This window comes from Pelodiscus sinensis, chromosome 1 (genome assembly GCF_052426305.1).
Source record: "Pelodiscus sinensis isolate ZL-2025 chromosome 1, ASM5242630v1, whole genome shotgun sequence".
Taxonomy (NCBI): domain Eukaryota; kingdom Metazoa; phylum Chordata; order Testudines; family Trionychidae; genus Pelodiscus; species Pelodiscus sinensis.
Window position 1 is genome coordinate 28,899,697 of NC_143052.1, and position 15,987 is coordinate 28,915,683.

Genomic DNA, 15,987 nt, shown 5'->3' on the forward strand with positions numbered 1-15,987 from the left:
TGAGTTTCAATTTGTTTGTGAAAACTGACTCTCTTATCTGATCAATTGTCTCCATTAAACCTTAAAATCAGAAGACATGAAGAGCAAAACATTTTCATAACATTGCTATTTCATTTGCCATGTCAGGGAACTATGTATGATGCTGATAATATTGTTTTAAAATTAATTCAGATCTGAGACTTCCAAAATGAATATTAATGCAAAATTGAGAACAGACAATCTGAACACAGCATGCCCTACAAGGAAGCATGTTCTCAACAAAGTTATTCTGCCTAATAGGGAGGTTGGTAGCATATGCTTGTGGAGAGCAGGAGGGATTTTTGTTTGTTTGTTTCTCTATAGAAATGTAAAACATTTTTTGCAGTTTCAGTAGAAAATCAAAAGCTGGTAATCTATCTGCTTGGTATGCATCAATTGAATGTTTTCTAATAAAGGCCCCAGTTTGCATGCTGATTTGGAGGGAATTAGGGCTCTGTTTAGCTCTGAGGGTCAATCCACGCACTTCACCTTTTGGAATCTAAAACTTTTATGGTCCAGGGACCGAACTAAATGCTTTTATGTTATTAGCTGCCTATTCAGTAAATGTGGCCTGGACACAACCTTAATATTCACATACAAAAACCTGCATTTCAAAGAACCTTAAAACTACAAAATCAAGTACCTAACAACTTGAAAATACCAGAATTTACCAGTGCCCATGTACCCAGTTTTCCCCTACTCTAATTTTCAGAAACAACTGAACAAAAACAGCTGGAATTAAAAATCAGCCTACGCAGACACCCATCTTAAAAATCTTTTAAAAGTTTGGCAAAAACATAGGAACTGAAAACAGGTGCTATTGAAAGTGCTAAGAGAACTTTTAACTCCTGATATGGGCAGTGGGTTTGAGAGATGTCTTAATGCTCAACCCCATCCCTTGTCCTATTCCTACTCTGACTGACTGTTCCTGAAGGCTTCCACAACAGATTGATGCAGCTTGCAGACTAATGACTCTTCCCGCCTTCCCCCCCCCCATATTAAGTTAAAAGTGAAAGGCCTTTCAGCTTGCTAGATCTATTAGGATAACATAGAACCTGTGAAGAGCCTTTAAGTGGTAATGAAACCATTTAACAGGCATGTGCCTACCCTGAATTGACTTACAAAAACAGTTGTGCATTACTATATCTTACAGGACCTTAGTTTAAAATTTGCTTTAAATATTTTATTAGTTTGTTGCTGAATCACATCTCTAAAAAATCCATGCATAGCTATTTAGATGCACAATCTGAGTATTCAGCTTTAGCCTTAAATGCTTAGATATTCAGACAGTTTTTAAAAAGACCACCCTTATCTAAATTTTAACTACTGTAGTACAAAAACTTTTTCACACCACCCCCTTGAAGAGAGCCCTTAAGTAAAGGGACAACATTCCTTTTTCTCCAGATAGTTTGATAGATGAGTTTTTCCTTTTACTTCTTACTATTAGATTTAACTAGTTTTAAGAGAACCCTCCACCAAAAGCAATATTTTAGTACGATACAAAGTCCTTTGATATGCCTAAAATCTTTGGAAATATATTTTAAGATAAACATATAGTGAAATTTCATAAACATGTCTTATGAAAATCACTAAATTAGTGTTCCCTTTTTCTAAAAGCAATGAGCTTTTTTATATGAACACAATGAACTGCTCTGACTGATTAGTTTAAAATAATGTCTTTGTTTCATTGACTGACATTTTTTATTCCCAAATTTAGGGCTTTTAAGTAAGTACCTTTTGCATGACCAATAATCACAATCTGGCATGCAGTGGAAAACATGCCCCATTTTCTTTAGCAAGAAATTTTGGAAGTATGTGTTCTTTTCCCCAAATGTCATTTGCTACATTTGAGTGCAGGTATTTGGCCGGAATGGATGAGCACAGAGATGAGGGAGACAGTGGCAAAGGGATAGGAGAGTGAGGATGGGTGGATGCCTGAGCAGAGCAGGGATTTAATATAAATGAGGCCAGAGGCTGGGGAGTTTGCTTTTCCAAGCAGCAATTTCACCTACCACCCATGACTACTCATGTTTTTATCTAGTCCACCTGAAATAGTACCTAACATTGTGAAGGATCCCAAAGTTCTTGCATACTATAGAAAGGAATAAAGCACTCTTGCTTTGAAATGCAACAGTAGGTTAGATTAACAGTGCACAGCAATTCTGCATTACATTTGGGTTAGAATTCTTAGAATACCATGTAGGTAATGAAGATGAGGGGGAGAATTGGACCATCATATATCTAGTTTTAAATAGACACATCCTGAGTGCACATTATATTAATTGCTAGGCTCAGGGACAAGTTTAACATTGGCTGACATAGGAGTAGTTGTAGAAGCTGCTCAGGACAGTTGCCATGCTTATCTGTGTAGGGAACACATTTCAATAAATGCAGATTTTAAGCAACCCCTAAGTTTCAGACTCACTGTACATTGCCTCTTGTTTCTGTTTTAAAGTACAATTCATGGAACATCTCTATCAAAGCGGATGTCAGTCAGATCTTTTAGATTCCACTCTTCATGTTAAGCCATTCTGACAGCTGGGTTAAAAAAAAGACAATAGGTAGGTAAATTCATGGAGAATAGGTCCCTCAATGGCTATTAGCCAAGATGGTTAGGGATGAACCATAGGTGCCCTTAAACAACTGCCAGAGGCTGGGCCTTGGCAAAGGATGGATTATTTGAAATTGCCTGGACCTGGTATTATCTGCTGTTAAAGACTCTTGCTAAAAGCTAACCAAACCATTGGTCTGACTCAGTGTATATGTTCTTTTCTCACAAATATTTAGTTTCATAATATTTCCGATGCTTAACCTTCAAACTCAACAGTGCCACAGTGCCATTCTTCCCATATTCTCTGTCTATATAAAATTAAAACTAATTTCCATGATTTCAGAATAGAGCTACACTTATTTGAAAAGAGGGTTAAAAGCACATTACAAATATTACTCATTTACTACTATGACAAACCCAATAGCAAACTTAGCCAGTGTTCACTAAATTTTATTTTTTTTAAAACACAATGTAGTGCATGCAACTGCTTCACATTGGGGTTTTTTTGTGCTTTAGGAGAAAGTACTCTGGTATCTGTGTTATTTCAAAATACCCATAGCCTGCAGGAATGTGGTCAATAGAAATATTAGTGATAATACAGGCAGTCCCCGGGTTACGTACAAGATAGGGACTGTAGGTTTGTTCTTAAGTTGAATCTGTATGTAAGTCGGAACTGGCGTCCAGATTCAGCCGCTGCTGAAACTGATCAGTTTCAACAGTGGCTGAATCTGGACGCCAGTTCTGACTTACATACAGATTCAACTTAAGAACCCCAGGCATCCCCAAGTCAGCTGCTGCTGAAACTGATCAGCAGCTGATTCCAGGAAGCCCGGGGCAGGGGCTTCCTGTAGTCAGCCACTGGTCATTTTCAGCAGCTGCTGACTAGGGGACACCTGGGGCAGAGCAGCTGGGGTGCTGCTGGGTTGGTCCAGTGGCACCCAGAGCGGCGCTACGGGACCAACCGGCAGCGCCCCAGCTGCTGTACCACAGGCGTCCGGAGCAAAGCCGCGGAGCACGGGGGCAGCGGGACAGCCCAGACGCGCCGTGGCTATCCTGCTGCCCTCGGGCTCCGCGGCTTTGCTCTGCTCTGCTCCCCGTCCCCCAGGTCTGTAGACCAGGGGGAGGGGGAGCAGAGCAGAGCGGCGGAACGCGCAGCCAGCTGACAGCCCAGACGCGTCTGGGCTGTCAGCTGGCCGTGTGCTCCGCTCTGCTTCCCCCCCCCCCCCCGTGGTTTGCAGACCAGGGGGAGGGGGAGCAGAGCGGAGCAGAGCAGAGCGGCAGAACGCGCGGCCAGCTGACAGCCCAGACGCATCTGGGCTGTCAGCTGGCCGCGTGCTCCGCTCTGCTCCCCCCCCCCCTGCAGATCAGGGGGAGGGGGAGCAGAGCGGAGCACAGCAGAGCGGCGGAACGCGAGGCCAGCTGACAGCCCAGACGTGTCTGGGCTGTCAGCTGGCTGCGCGTTCCGCCGCTCTGCTCTGCTCCCCCTCCCCCTGGTCTACAGAGGGGGGGGGGAGCAGAGCGGAGCGCGCGGCCAGCTGACAGCCCAGACGCGTCTGGGCTGTCAGCTGGCCGCGCGTTCCGCCGCCGCTTTGCTTCCTCTCCCTGGTCTGCTCGAGACCAGGGAGAGGAAGTGCCCCGTTCGTAACTGCGGATCCGACGTAAGTCGGATCCGCGTAACTCGGGGACTGCCTGTACTCAGAATCAAAGTCCCACTTTAGCAATATAGACAAAGAATGGCAGAACCCAAACTGACAAATACTTGGTTTTCACAAGGTTTTGATCACTTGAGAGAAGTTCAGATGCTCCTAACCAGGTTATCTCTGTTCAGTACCTTATAGTTAAAATAGTCCTTGACAATATGGATTAAGGTAGAATTGTTTCCTGATTTAGCAATCAGTTTAATCATGCGCATGTCAACAGAAATTAGTTTGGGAAAATTTTGGCCTGATGTAATAATACTTAGCATTCTCTGTTACACCTTCAGGCTACACTCACAGCTTCTTGCCTGAGAAATATGCAAATGAGGCTAAGCATGGAATATTGCCGAGCCTCATTTGCATACCTAATGAGCCACCATTTTTGCAGAAGAGTCTCTTGTGCCGGAAGGAGCTGTCTACACTGCCCCTTCTTGCGCAACAAAAACCCTCTTGTACAATGCCGCTACGCTGATAATTTTCAGGAATAATGGCATTGCGCAAGAGGGTTTTTGTTGCACAAGAAGGGGCGGTGTAGACAGCTCCTTCCGGCACAAGAGCCTCTTCTGCAAAAATGGTGGCTCATTAGGTATGCAAATGAGGCTCGGCAATATTCCATGCTTAGCCTCACTTGCATATTTCTTGCGCAAGAAGCCACAAGTGTAGACATAGCCTCAGAGCGTTTTGCAGATAGTGTTAACGTTACTGAGGGCTGCACGGGTGTATAATGGGAATCATTATGGGTGTTGGTGTTTGTCACTTGAAACCTACAGCTGGAGGTCCTGCCCAATGGCAGGCGATAGGAACTTATCACCCTTCCTTGCACCCATGGGCGCAAGTCACCATAACAGGACAGAAAAGACACGGTCCTGCTGCACCCTGCCCACCGCCTTGGTTAACAGAGCTGAATGGACCCAAAGGAGGAACACTGCACTTCCCCGGCATGCCTGGGAATTCCAGGAGCAAGTAAACATGCCCATAGCCACAAGCTTGACTTCGACTCCACTCATGATCCTAGTGTGTTAGCAGCACCAAGCGCCTTAGGGTTACTAGAGTCTCCAAGCCCTGCACACTAAACTTGGCAAGGGCTCCACAGCTGGAGAAATGGAGACCAGGAGATAAGCTGAACAGCAGGGAGAGCTAACTCCAAGATTTCCCTTCCATGCAGGGATTTCTCAGACTTAGGCTTTCAATTCTGCCAACCAGCATGTGGATAGGACATGATGCTGCATCTTTCCCATACCATTAGGGGTGATGTGCACCGGGCAGGCGGTAAGTCTCTATCATCTGCCCTTGTGCACAGCTTCAACATGGAGCCACAAAAGCAGGGCTGGGTTTTTTTCCTTTTCCCACCCAAGCAGGCAGCAGCTGGAAAATGTGGATCCCTGTGTTCAAAATGCAGTGAAGGTATAACGCAAAGTGCACAGTATTCTTAGAGCAGGGCCTAGGTTTCCCTCCCAGGGACAGTGCCACTCTGCTGCTTCCAGCGCAGAGCTGCACCTGATGGACAGGACTAAATTCTGACTAGTTAGAAATGTGTATGAATGGAACCTTTTCCAGTCCACACAAATAATTTGTATCGCTTTTGTGCCATTGTCCATAGAATAGCCACTAAGGTATGTCTAGACAGCCGTGCTATTTCAGGATATATCTGGTATTCTGAAATAGCATTTTCTGCATCTTAACAGGACGCCCGTTATTTTGAAATGCTATCAAAATAATGGGCATCTTATTCCAATGTCCTGGTAAGCCTTATTGCGTGAGGAATAGGGAAGACACTGGAATAGCGCTCAAAATTTGGCATTGTGTAGACAGCCTATTTCAAAAATTGGCACTATCTAGAAATAAACTATGCAATTTGCATAACTCATTTGAGCTACACAGGACAGTGTAGATGTAAGCAAATAGCATAGCTTATTTTAAGTTAATTTGGCGTGGAATGAGGTTTACAGGGACATGAGAATAGCAAGCCCATCATTTTTCGAAATATGGGCTTGATCAAAAGATGTGGAATAGCTATTTTGAGATACTGGAAGTATCCCAAAATAGCTCCGGCAGGGTAGACATAGTCAAACTGACTATTCCCCAGCTAGAGGATTGTAATTTCGGGAATGATGGTGTTATTCAGAAAATGTTCCCTAAAAATAAAATCGTGTTATTGCGAAAATGTGTTAAGAGAGCATGTGATAAATGAGTAATTACTGTATAACGGGCTCCCTATTCCAACATCCCTGTAAATCTCATTGCATGAGGGTTAAGGGACGTTTCAGAATAGTGCCTTATTTTGAAATTACATCAAAAAGCAATTGCACAGCTTATTTCAAGATAAAGATGCTCTGTAGACACACACTAAGGCTGTGTCTAGACTGGCCAGTTTTTCCGGAAAATCAGCCGCTTTTCCGGAAAAACTTGCCAGCTGTCTACACTGGCCGCTTGAATTTCCGCAAAAGCACTGACTTCCTACTGTAAGAAATCAGTGCTTCTTGCGGAAATACTATTCTGCTCCCGTTCAGGCAAAAGTCCCTTTTGCGCAAAAGGGCCAGTGTAGACAGCACAGATTTGTTTTCCGCAAAAAAGCCCCGATCGCGATAATAGCGATCGGGGCTTTATTGCGGAAAGGCGCGTCTAGATTGGCACTTTTTGCAGAAAAGCGTCCGTGTCAATCTAGATGTACTTTTCCGCAAAAAAGCCCCGATCGCCATTTTCGCGATCGGGGCTTTTTTGTGGAAAACAAATCTGTGCTGTCTACACTGGCCCTTTTGCGCAAAAGGGACTTTTGCCTGAACGGGAGCAGAATAGTATTTCCGCAAGAAGCACTGATTTCTTACAGTAGGAAGTCAGTGCTTTTGCGGAAATTCAAGTGGCCAGTGTAGACAACTGGCAAGTTTTTCCGGAAAAGTGGCTGATTTTCCAGAAAAACTGGCCAGTCTAGACACAGCCACACTGTAATGCTATTTTGGGATATCAGAGTATCCTGCAGTAGCTATCCCGCGTCTTCACAGCATGCCTGTTATTTTGATCTCTTTATTCCAATGTCCCTGTAAACCTCATTCTACGAAGAGTAAGGAACGTTTCAGAATTGCGCTTTATTTCAAAATTTTGTGCTGTGTAGACAGTAACAAATGACGCAATAAGCTATTTTGAAATAGCATCAAAATAGGATATGCAATTTGTGTAGCTCAAATTGCATATCTTATTTCAAGTTACCATACAGTGTAGAAGTACCCTAAGTCTACTGAGAGATGGTCTTTGATCATCCGTGGTTTCCTTATGCCCCTTTATTCAATAATGCCAAGCTGAATCGAATTGCAATTCTGTATTTCACGCTCGCTCCACTGTTCCATTCTGGAGGCTGCATGGAATCCCTCAGACTACTTCCCCTAGATTAGAAAGTACAGGACTTCTGCAAGTGTCCTGTGAAATGAAGTCAGTTCTTATTTCGCAGCCTGTTTTGCGGGGTGGTTGTCCGCAGCGCTGTTCGACACACACTTTAGGAAGCTGACTGCTTCTCTCACAGCATTACAATCTTTGCTGAATCGGGGCCCCAGCCAGCAGAAGGGGGAGCTGCTGGCACGGCGGGCGGTACCCAGCCCCACGGAGAAGGCATGCACGGACAGGAGCGCGATGTGAGCCTGGGAGACACAAGCCGCGCCTTTCCCAAGCGGTGTGCGGCGGGTATCGTGGGCGGGGAAAGGCCCGCCCTTCCCAAATTGCCCCACCACACGGCCCGCCCATGCTCCACCGAGCCCCCCGGGCCTCCCCTCTCCCAGCCTGCTGATGAGATTTCAGAGGCTGGGGCAGGCAAGCTGGGGGGGGGGGCCGATGCGCTCTGAGCTGTGTATTGGCCCCTTGGGGCAGCGCTCACAAGCTCTGGGCGCTAAGACTCCCCAACCCACCGCCCAGCTGAGCTCGGCTCCCCGCCGGCTCGCGGCCCCGCTGTGCTCGCAGCGCCAAGGAAGCGCTTGTGCAGTTGCCAGGTCCCCAGAGCCCGGGCCATTGGCAGGGTCGCGGCCTCCAGCTGGGGAACAGAGCGGGCTTGGGGCTGAGCGACGCTGGGAAGCGAGTGGCCCCCCGGCGCGGGGCGCACCTGGCAGGCCTGGGGCCGCTGGGGCTATGCAGCGTGTGTGACCAGCCGCCGCTCACGGCCCCTCTACATTGGCCACCTAGGCGGGGGCGGTCGAGGAAACGCCGGGGTCACGTCCAGGCAGAGGGAATTGCACGGCGGAGGCGGCCCCTGGAATAGCTGCCAGCTGGGCAGACGGGACGCAGTGGGCAGACAGGCAGGTGGCTCCTTCCGCCGGGGCTAGGCTGAGCATGAGTCTATTTCCCAGCGAGTTCGTTCACTCCGATACCCCCGCCTCCCGCGGCGTGCGAGCGCCCAGGGGCTGCTGGCAGGGCAGGGCGCGGCGCTCCCCATGGGGGGGCATCTTGTCCTCTGGCTCCAGCCCCCGGACCAGGGGTGGGAGGGCCCAGTGGAGGCAGCAGGCCCGGGGCAGGGCTTGCGAGGGGGCAGGGCAGGCGGCTCCTCGCTCAGGCTGGAGCCGGGTGTCTCTGTTTCCCCATAAATAAAGTGGCTGCCCCTATAAATGCTGCGGCCGGGCCGCCTGCCTTACCCAGAGCCGGGGCTTAGGAGCCGGAGCAGGTACTGCCCGCAGCGGCCGCCCTCGATGCAGGGACACTGGGCTCTGTGAGCCGGGATCCCGGGGGCCAGCGGGAAGAGGGGCAGCCTCCCCGCGGCCGCTGATTTCAGGACCCAGCTAGCGCTGGCCTGGGCGCTCGGGGTCAGGCTTGGAGTGACCGGGGAGTGGGCGCTAGCTGGGCTCGGCCTGGGAGGCTCGTCGGGCGGGCTCCCTAGCTGGGCAGTGGGCTCGGCACTGGGGGCAGGCTGAGCTCTCTTGGAGTGCACGCTCGCTGAGCGCCGGGCGGGCACAGGCTGGGCGCAAGCTGCGATCGCTGGACACAGGCTGGACGCAGCCCGGCAGCTGGGTCCCGGGGATGGCTGCAGACGGCGCTCATGGTGCCCCGTTCTCTCTCCCCCGCGCAGGCAGGGCCATGGCAGCAGGCGGCCGGGCGGCCGGGCCCCTGCCGGACCTGGGCCGTTACGTGGTGGCCCGGCCCATCTACAGCGAGCCGGCTTTTCAGGAGGAGAACGAGAAGAAGGAGCAGCTGCAGCCCACCCTGCGCGAGCGAGTCCAGGGAGCTTGCAGGTGAGATGGGAGGGAGGGAGCCACGTGCTGGGCCCTGGGACCACGATCCGGGCACGGAGCCCCGCAGAGGGGAAGGAAGCGCAGGGCTCGGTTGCTCCCGGGTAGTCCCAGTGCCCTGCGCGGGCAGGGGGCAGCGATCCTGGGCCGCCCGCGCGTGAGTGGCGACAGGACTGGCCGCGTAAGCGGCTCCCGGGGACGCTCGGCGCTCCTGGTCCATGTGAGACTCCAGCCTGGCCCCGGCGCATTTCGCGCGGTCTCCCAGTCTCTGGGCAGGGGCTGAGCTTCGTCCAGACCGCGGGGAGTATTGGCAGGTGCTCGGCTCTGCCCCCTTCGCTGCTGCATTGATTCTTCCTGCTCCTTTCGCCGTTGCTGCGCTCGTTTGGCGTCTTGTTTGGCGCAGTCCCTGCGAGGAGCACTGAGGTGCTTTCGTCTTAGCAAGCCGCGTTCCGCTCCGTGCAGATCTAGAGCGACTGTCGCAGCGAAAGGCGCCCGGATCCCGCCGCTGGCTGGGTGCAGAATCTGTTCCAAATAGAATGAAGGCGAACTTGACCCACTTCTGGCCTTATTACAAGAGAAATGTTGCTCAGCCATTATTCTTTGTTCCTGCAAGCAATCGTTGCACTTACAACTTGATTGCACTTTATAGTCCGAGGCAGAACGATCCCTTTTTCTTTCAAAACTAGTTGTTTGTATACAGACAAGCGTATCAATGAATTGGACCTAACCGAAGAAGCAACTTTCGACACTATGGCAAAAATTTGTATCGAAAACAAAATTATTTCCAAAAAGACCTATTTTTCTGCCTGTGTAATGAGAACATAGCTTAAAAACGATGTAAACATAGATCATTCTTAGTTCTGACCCATGTAGGAACACCTTTATTCACTGAGTAAGATGCTAGCCAGTCAGAATAAGAGTGACAGACTCTAACCCTTTGAATATAATCCAATATTTTGTTTGGAAAGGTGAATAATTCAAAATTATTTTCAAAGTAGATTTTTTAAAAACATGAATAAAAACTAGGGCTATCAAGTGATTAGAAAAATCAATTGCGATTAATTGTGTGATTAAAAATAATTGAAATAAATCACTCAGTCAATTGCATTATCAAACAATAACAGAATGCCATTTGTGTAAATATTTTGGATATTTTCTCCTTTTTCAAATATACTGACTTAAATTACATCAGACTATAAATTGTACAGTGCTCACTTTATATTTCTTTTTTATTACAAATATTTGCACTGTAGAAAATAAAATAAACAGTATTTTTAATTCTTCCATTACAAGTACTGTAGTGCAATCACTTTATCATAAGAGTTGAATTCATGTAGAAGTTTGTATAAATGTAGACGCACGTACGTTTTATACATGCTTCTACAAATGTAAATGTATGTACAAAAACAACTGCATTCAAAAATAAAACAATGTAAAACTTTAGAGACTACAAATCCACTTAGTACTATTTTTTGTTTAGCCAGTTGCTTAAAGAAACAAGTTTGTTTACATTTACGGGAGATAATGCTGTCCTCTTTTCATTTATAGTGTCACCTGAAAGTGAGAACGGGTGTTTGCATAACACTTTTGTAGCCAGCATTGCAAGGTATTTACGTGCCTGATATGCTAAACATTCATATGCCCTGTCATGCTTCAACCACCATTTCATTATGCATTCATGCTGGTGACATGTTCTGCTTGATAATAGTCCAAAGCTGTACAGACGAACATATGTGCATTTTCATCATCTGAATCAGATGACAGTGTCCCTCTAATTTTTTCCATCCATGTGCGGAATGCATGTTGTTATATGCACCAATGCATGTGCTGTTGTGCACCATATAGATAGTTACTCCAGCCAGGGCAGGTTAGGAATTTTAGAACTTGCCACTCAAAGAGAAATAAAAATTATGAAATGCATAGACCAGTCAAAACACTTAAATAACACATTGCAAAGTATACAATTAATGGGGAAAATATGTGTGTATTGCCAGAAAGTACTAAATAGTAACAATAATACAAGTGTTGTTGGGAGGTGAATGTGAAAGAGACAGTATATGTGTGACCCAGAAATTGTGTGCGTGAGAGAGCGAGAGAGACAGTCAGACAGACAGACCAGGCAAAAAGATGGTGTGTTGTGTGAGTAGATGACACTATGCATGTGACACAGAGATAGTATGTATGTGTGACACAGAGATGGTGTGTGTGGGCGCTGTTACTGGGTAAGTTTCTGGGAAACCCCATGAACCATCACTTTAGGACACTAAAAGCTATCCTGCTCTGCTCCTGAGCCCTGTTTTCTCTCTCCTGCCCCACTCTGCAGAGGTGGGGCACATGGTATGGGGATGAAGGGAAAGAGTATGTGTTAGCATGTGTATGTGTGAGTGAGAGAGACTATGTGAACTGACTACTGAGGAAAGCTCAGGTTAAGCAGTGCATTGCGTCTAAGAAAGAGATTCACCCTTCAAAGTAGACCTCTTGAGTACAGCAATATTCTCCTCAAGCCAGGATCTGTCCCTTCTCCCCTGCTCTGAAGAGATAGGGTGCAGGGGCAGGGAGAAGGAGTGTGTGTGTGTGTGTGTGCTTGAGAGAGAGAGAGAGAGAGAGATTGTGTGCTGGCTCCTGGAGAAATCTCAAAAACAGTGCACTGCCTCTTTAAAAAAGGCAGACAGTCATTCACTCTTCCCCCTTCTCTCCGGAGATGGGTCAGAAGAGCAGAAGGGGACACCCTACCTCTCCTCCACTCTGCACTGCTAGCAGGAGGATGTGAACAGCTGGAGGATGGAGCAAGGTGTAGGGAGGGGCATCTGAACACCCGCTGCCAGCTGTGTGCACGCTGTTAATCATCTGTGTGTGTGTGTGTGTGTGTGTGTGTGTGTGTGTGTGTGTGTATTGCTCCTGTGCAGCCATACATGTGCGCAGCTTTCAGGGAACATAGGATTCCACAAGTAGAAGGTTGATATTCTTTTCTAGTGGTTTGGGTTCTGTAGCTTCTGCATTAGAATGTTGCTCTTTTAAGACTTAGGAAAAATGCCCTACAACTCCTCCTTCTAAGATTTTGGGAGGCATGTCAGGCTCTTAAACATTGGGTTAATGCTGTAGCTATCTTCAGAAATCTCACTTTGGTACCTTTGTGTTTTGTCAAATCTGCAGTGAAAGATTTCTTAAAATGAATGTGTGCTGGGTCATCATCCAATATAGCTGTTACATGAAATATTATGCAGAACGCAGGGAAAACAGAGCAGGGGACATACAATTCTCCCCATAGGAATCACAAATTTAATTAACACATTTTTTAAAATTAGCATCACCAGCATTGAAGTATGGTGTTCTGGAATAGTGGCTGAAGCATGAAGGAACATATGGATGTTTAGCAAATCAGGCACATAGATACTTTGCAATGCTGGCTACAGACATGCCATATGAATGCCTGTTTTCACTTTCAGGTAACACTGTAAATAAAAAGCATTGTGTCCCATAAATGTAAACAAACTTCTTTCTCTAAGTAATTGGCTGAACAAGAAGTAATACTGAGTGGACTTATGGGCTCTCAAGTTTTACATTGTTTTGTTTTTGAGTGCACACACGTAAACAAAAAATCTATATTTGTAAGTTGCACATTTGCAATAAAGAGACTGTACTACAGTACTTGTAGTAGGTGAATTTAAAAATACTATTTATTTTGTTTATCATTTTTTATAGTACAGGCAGTCCCCGGGTTACGTACAAGATAGGGACTGTAGGTTTGTTCTTAAGTTGAATCCGTATGTAAGTCGGAACTGGCGTCCAGATTCAGCCGCTGCAGAAACTGATCAGTTTCAACAGCGGCTGAATCTGGACACCAGTTCCGACTTACATACAGATGCAACTTAAGAACCCCAGGCGTCCCCAAGTCAGCTGCTGCTGAAACTGATCAGCAGCTGATTCCAGGAAGCCCGGGGCAGAGCAACTCTGCCTCGGGCTTCCTGTAGTAAGCCGCTGGTCAGTTTCAGCAGCGGCTGACTTGGGGACGCCTGGGGCAGAGCAGCTGGGGTGCTGCTGGGTTGGTCCAATAGCGCGGCCGCTCCTCGGAGCTACTGGACCAACCCAGCAGCACCCCAGCTGCTCTGCCCCAGCCGTCCTGATTCAGCCGCTGCTGAAACTGATCAGCAGCGGCTGAATCAAGACTCCTGGGGCAGAGCAGCTGGGGTGCTGCTGGGTTGGTCCAATAGCGCCAAGGAGCGGTGCTGCGGGACCAACCGGCAGTGCCCCACCTGCTCTACCACAGGCCCCGGGCTTTGCTCCACGTCTCCCTGGTCTGCTGGGGGGGGGGCACTAACTGCGTCCCCCCCCCAGCAGACCAGGGAGACGCGGAGCAAAGCGGCGGAGGACCCGGGCCGGACCGCAGCGCTTCCAGATCAGCGCCGCGGTCCGGCCCGGGTCCTCCGCGGCTTTGCTCAGTGTCTCCCTGGTCTGCAGACCAGGGAGACGCTGAGCAAAGTGGCAGAGGACCCCGGGCCAGACCCGTGGCGCTTCCAGCTGATCTGGAAGCGCCGCGGGTCCGGCCCGGGTCCTCCGCCGCTTTGCTCCCCATCTCCCTGGTCTGCTGGCTCCCCCAGCAGACTAGGGACACGGGGAGCAGCTTTTCTCGCCCCGGAGGAGGCGGGTGGCGGGACCAGGCGTCCTGCCGCTCCAGTCCTCCGGGGCGAGAAAATCCCCATTCGTAACTGCAGATCCAACGTAAGTCGGATCTGCGTAACTCGGGGACTGCCTGTACAAATATTTGCAATACAAATAATAGTATAAAATGAACACTGTACACTTTATAGTCTGTGTTGTAATCTAGATCAATATCTTTATAAATATAGAAGAATATAAAAATATTAGATACATCTCAATTGATATTTTATTTTTAACAGTGTGATTAAAACTGCAATTAATCATGATTAATTTTTTAGTTAATCACGTGAGTTAGCTAAATGTTTTGGCAAGTTACCCCTTGATACAAAATCTCTGATGAGAAAATTCACTGGTTACTGTGCTTCACAAATACTAATAGTTTTGAGAATAAAATATTTTAAATGTTAAAAAGGGTGAAAATTGCTGGCCATTGTAAGTGTTTTCAGTAATAAATACTAAGCATTATGGACCAAACTTGGGATAACTCATAACTTGAGAGCAGAATTTGGCACTATAAGATCAGTGCATTGTAAGCAGTATTCAGATATTCGTTTGGCTAACTATCACCAACTGAAAGATCTTGGTAGGATTTTTTCCACTTTCAAATTATGATTTCACAGGGTTAGTCTGACAATTTAATTATCTGGGTTTTTTTTGGCAGCTGTTCAAGAAAAAAGGCCTTTCAGATAACTAAGTCCTTACTTCCTGTCCTGGAATGGCTACCGAAGTACAGAATAAAGGAATGGCTAATTAGTGATATCATCTCTGGTGTTAGTACTGGACTTGTAGCTACTTTGCAAGGTAAGATCTAGGCAGATTTTATCTGTTATTAAAGATAACATCTGTGTGTACTATATTGACATTCCCATAACTACATCTTATCCTTTCTAATTAATAAGTTAGTATTAAACATGATTAGAAGATCCATGAGGGTTCATGTTATTTTATATTGCATATGATTTAATATATCACAGTAAATCACTGATTTGCTTAATTTAGTCTTCTTTTCAGTTTATGGAATCTCAGATAGCAAATAGCAATTTCCTTTAAGTATTTTTGAGTTGTTTTTTTAATTCTGCAGACATTAGGGAAACATTTACAAACTGAATTGTGTTACTCAGTTGTTTCGATTGGTCTGTAAGTCACTTACTATTCTTTCTTTCTTTGGCTGAGCACAGCAAACACTTGTTTAGACAAATGTAAACTAGTGAATACAACTTTATGTTAACATTTGTACCAGTAAAGCTTGATTGTGCAAATGTTTGTAGCAAACAAATATGAAAGGTGCATGGACCTGGCCACATTTTAAAAGTTGGAATGGATATTCACAGTACATGGTTTGCATTATTCAGCTGGTCATGTTAAATGCATTTATTAATGATAGAGAAGAGTAGATAAAAAGAGAAGTGGCAAGGTTTACATATTACTCAGCATTAGTTAATCATGACTAGAGAGATGTGAAGAACTCCAGAAGGAGGTAAGTTAGAGCCCCATTCTCCACCCTCAAACTCCTAATATCAGCCACTTTCAAACATAAGACAAGATGGACTACCAGTCTGTTCCAGTATAGTAATTATTTTGGGCTGAATTGTCACTTCATCTAGTCCTGTGTGCAGATCTTCCCCATCCTGTGCAGACAGTAAAGTCAGCTGCCTCTTCAGCACTGTTGCCCATCTTCTGCTTCTCAGTAGGTTGAGTATTTGTATATTACAGCTGCACCTAATGACCTGAAACAAGACTAAGGATAGATAGAGAGGCAACAGCACAGAGGATAAAGAGGGCAGTCTGGAATCAATATGGGTATGTCTACACTACCCCGCTAGTTCGAACTAGCGGGGGTAATGTAGTCATCCGCAATTGC

At 46.7% G+C, this 15,987-nt stretch overlaps 1 protein-coding gene across 2 annotated transcripts in view; it reads left to right on the forward strand.

The window, feature by feature from the left end:
- The first annotated feature begins 8,031 nt into the window (after positions 1-8,031).
- SLC26A4 (solute carrier family 26 member 4) overlaps positions 8,032-15,987 on the forward strand; it is a 44,505-nt gene continuing 36,549 nt past the window's right edge. Inside the window, exons 1-3 of one of the 2 annotated variants that reach the window (XM_014572171.4) lie at positions 8,032-8,547; positions 9,312-9,470; positions 14,788-14,927. In XM_014572171.4, coding sequence (XP_014427657.2) covers positions 9,316-9,470; positions 14,788-14,927 — 295 coding nt within the window. In that variant the 5' untranslated portion in view covers positions 8,032-8,547; positions 9,312-9,315. Of the gene's footprint in view, positions 8,548-8,600; positions 8,906-9,307; positions 9,471-14,787; positions 14,928-15,987 lie in introns of those variants that run through there. The other variant, XM_025183249.3, reaches the window with a different exon arrangement.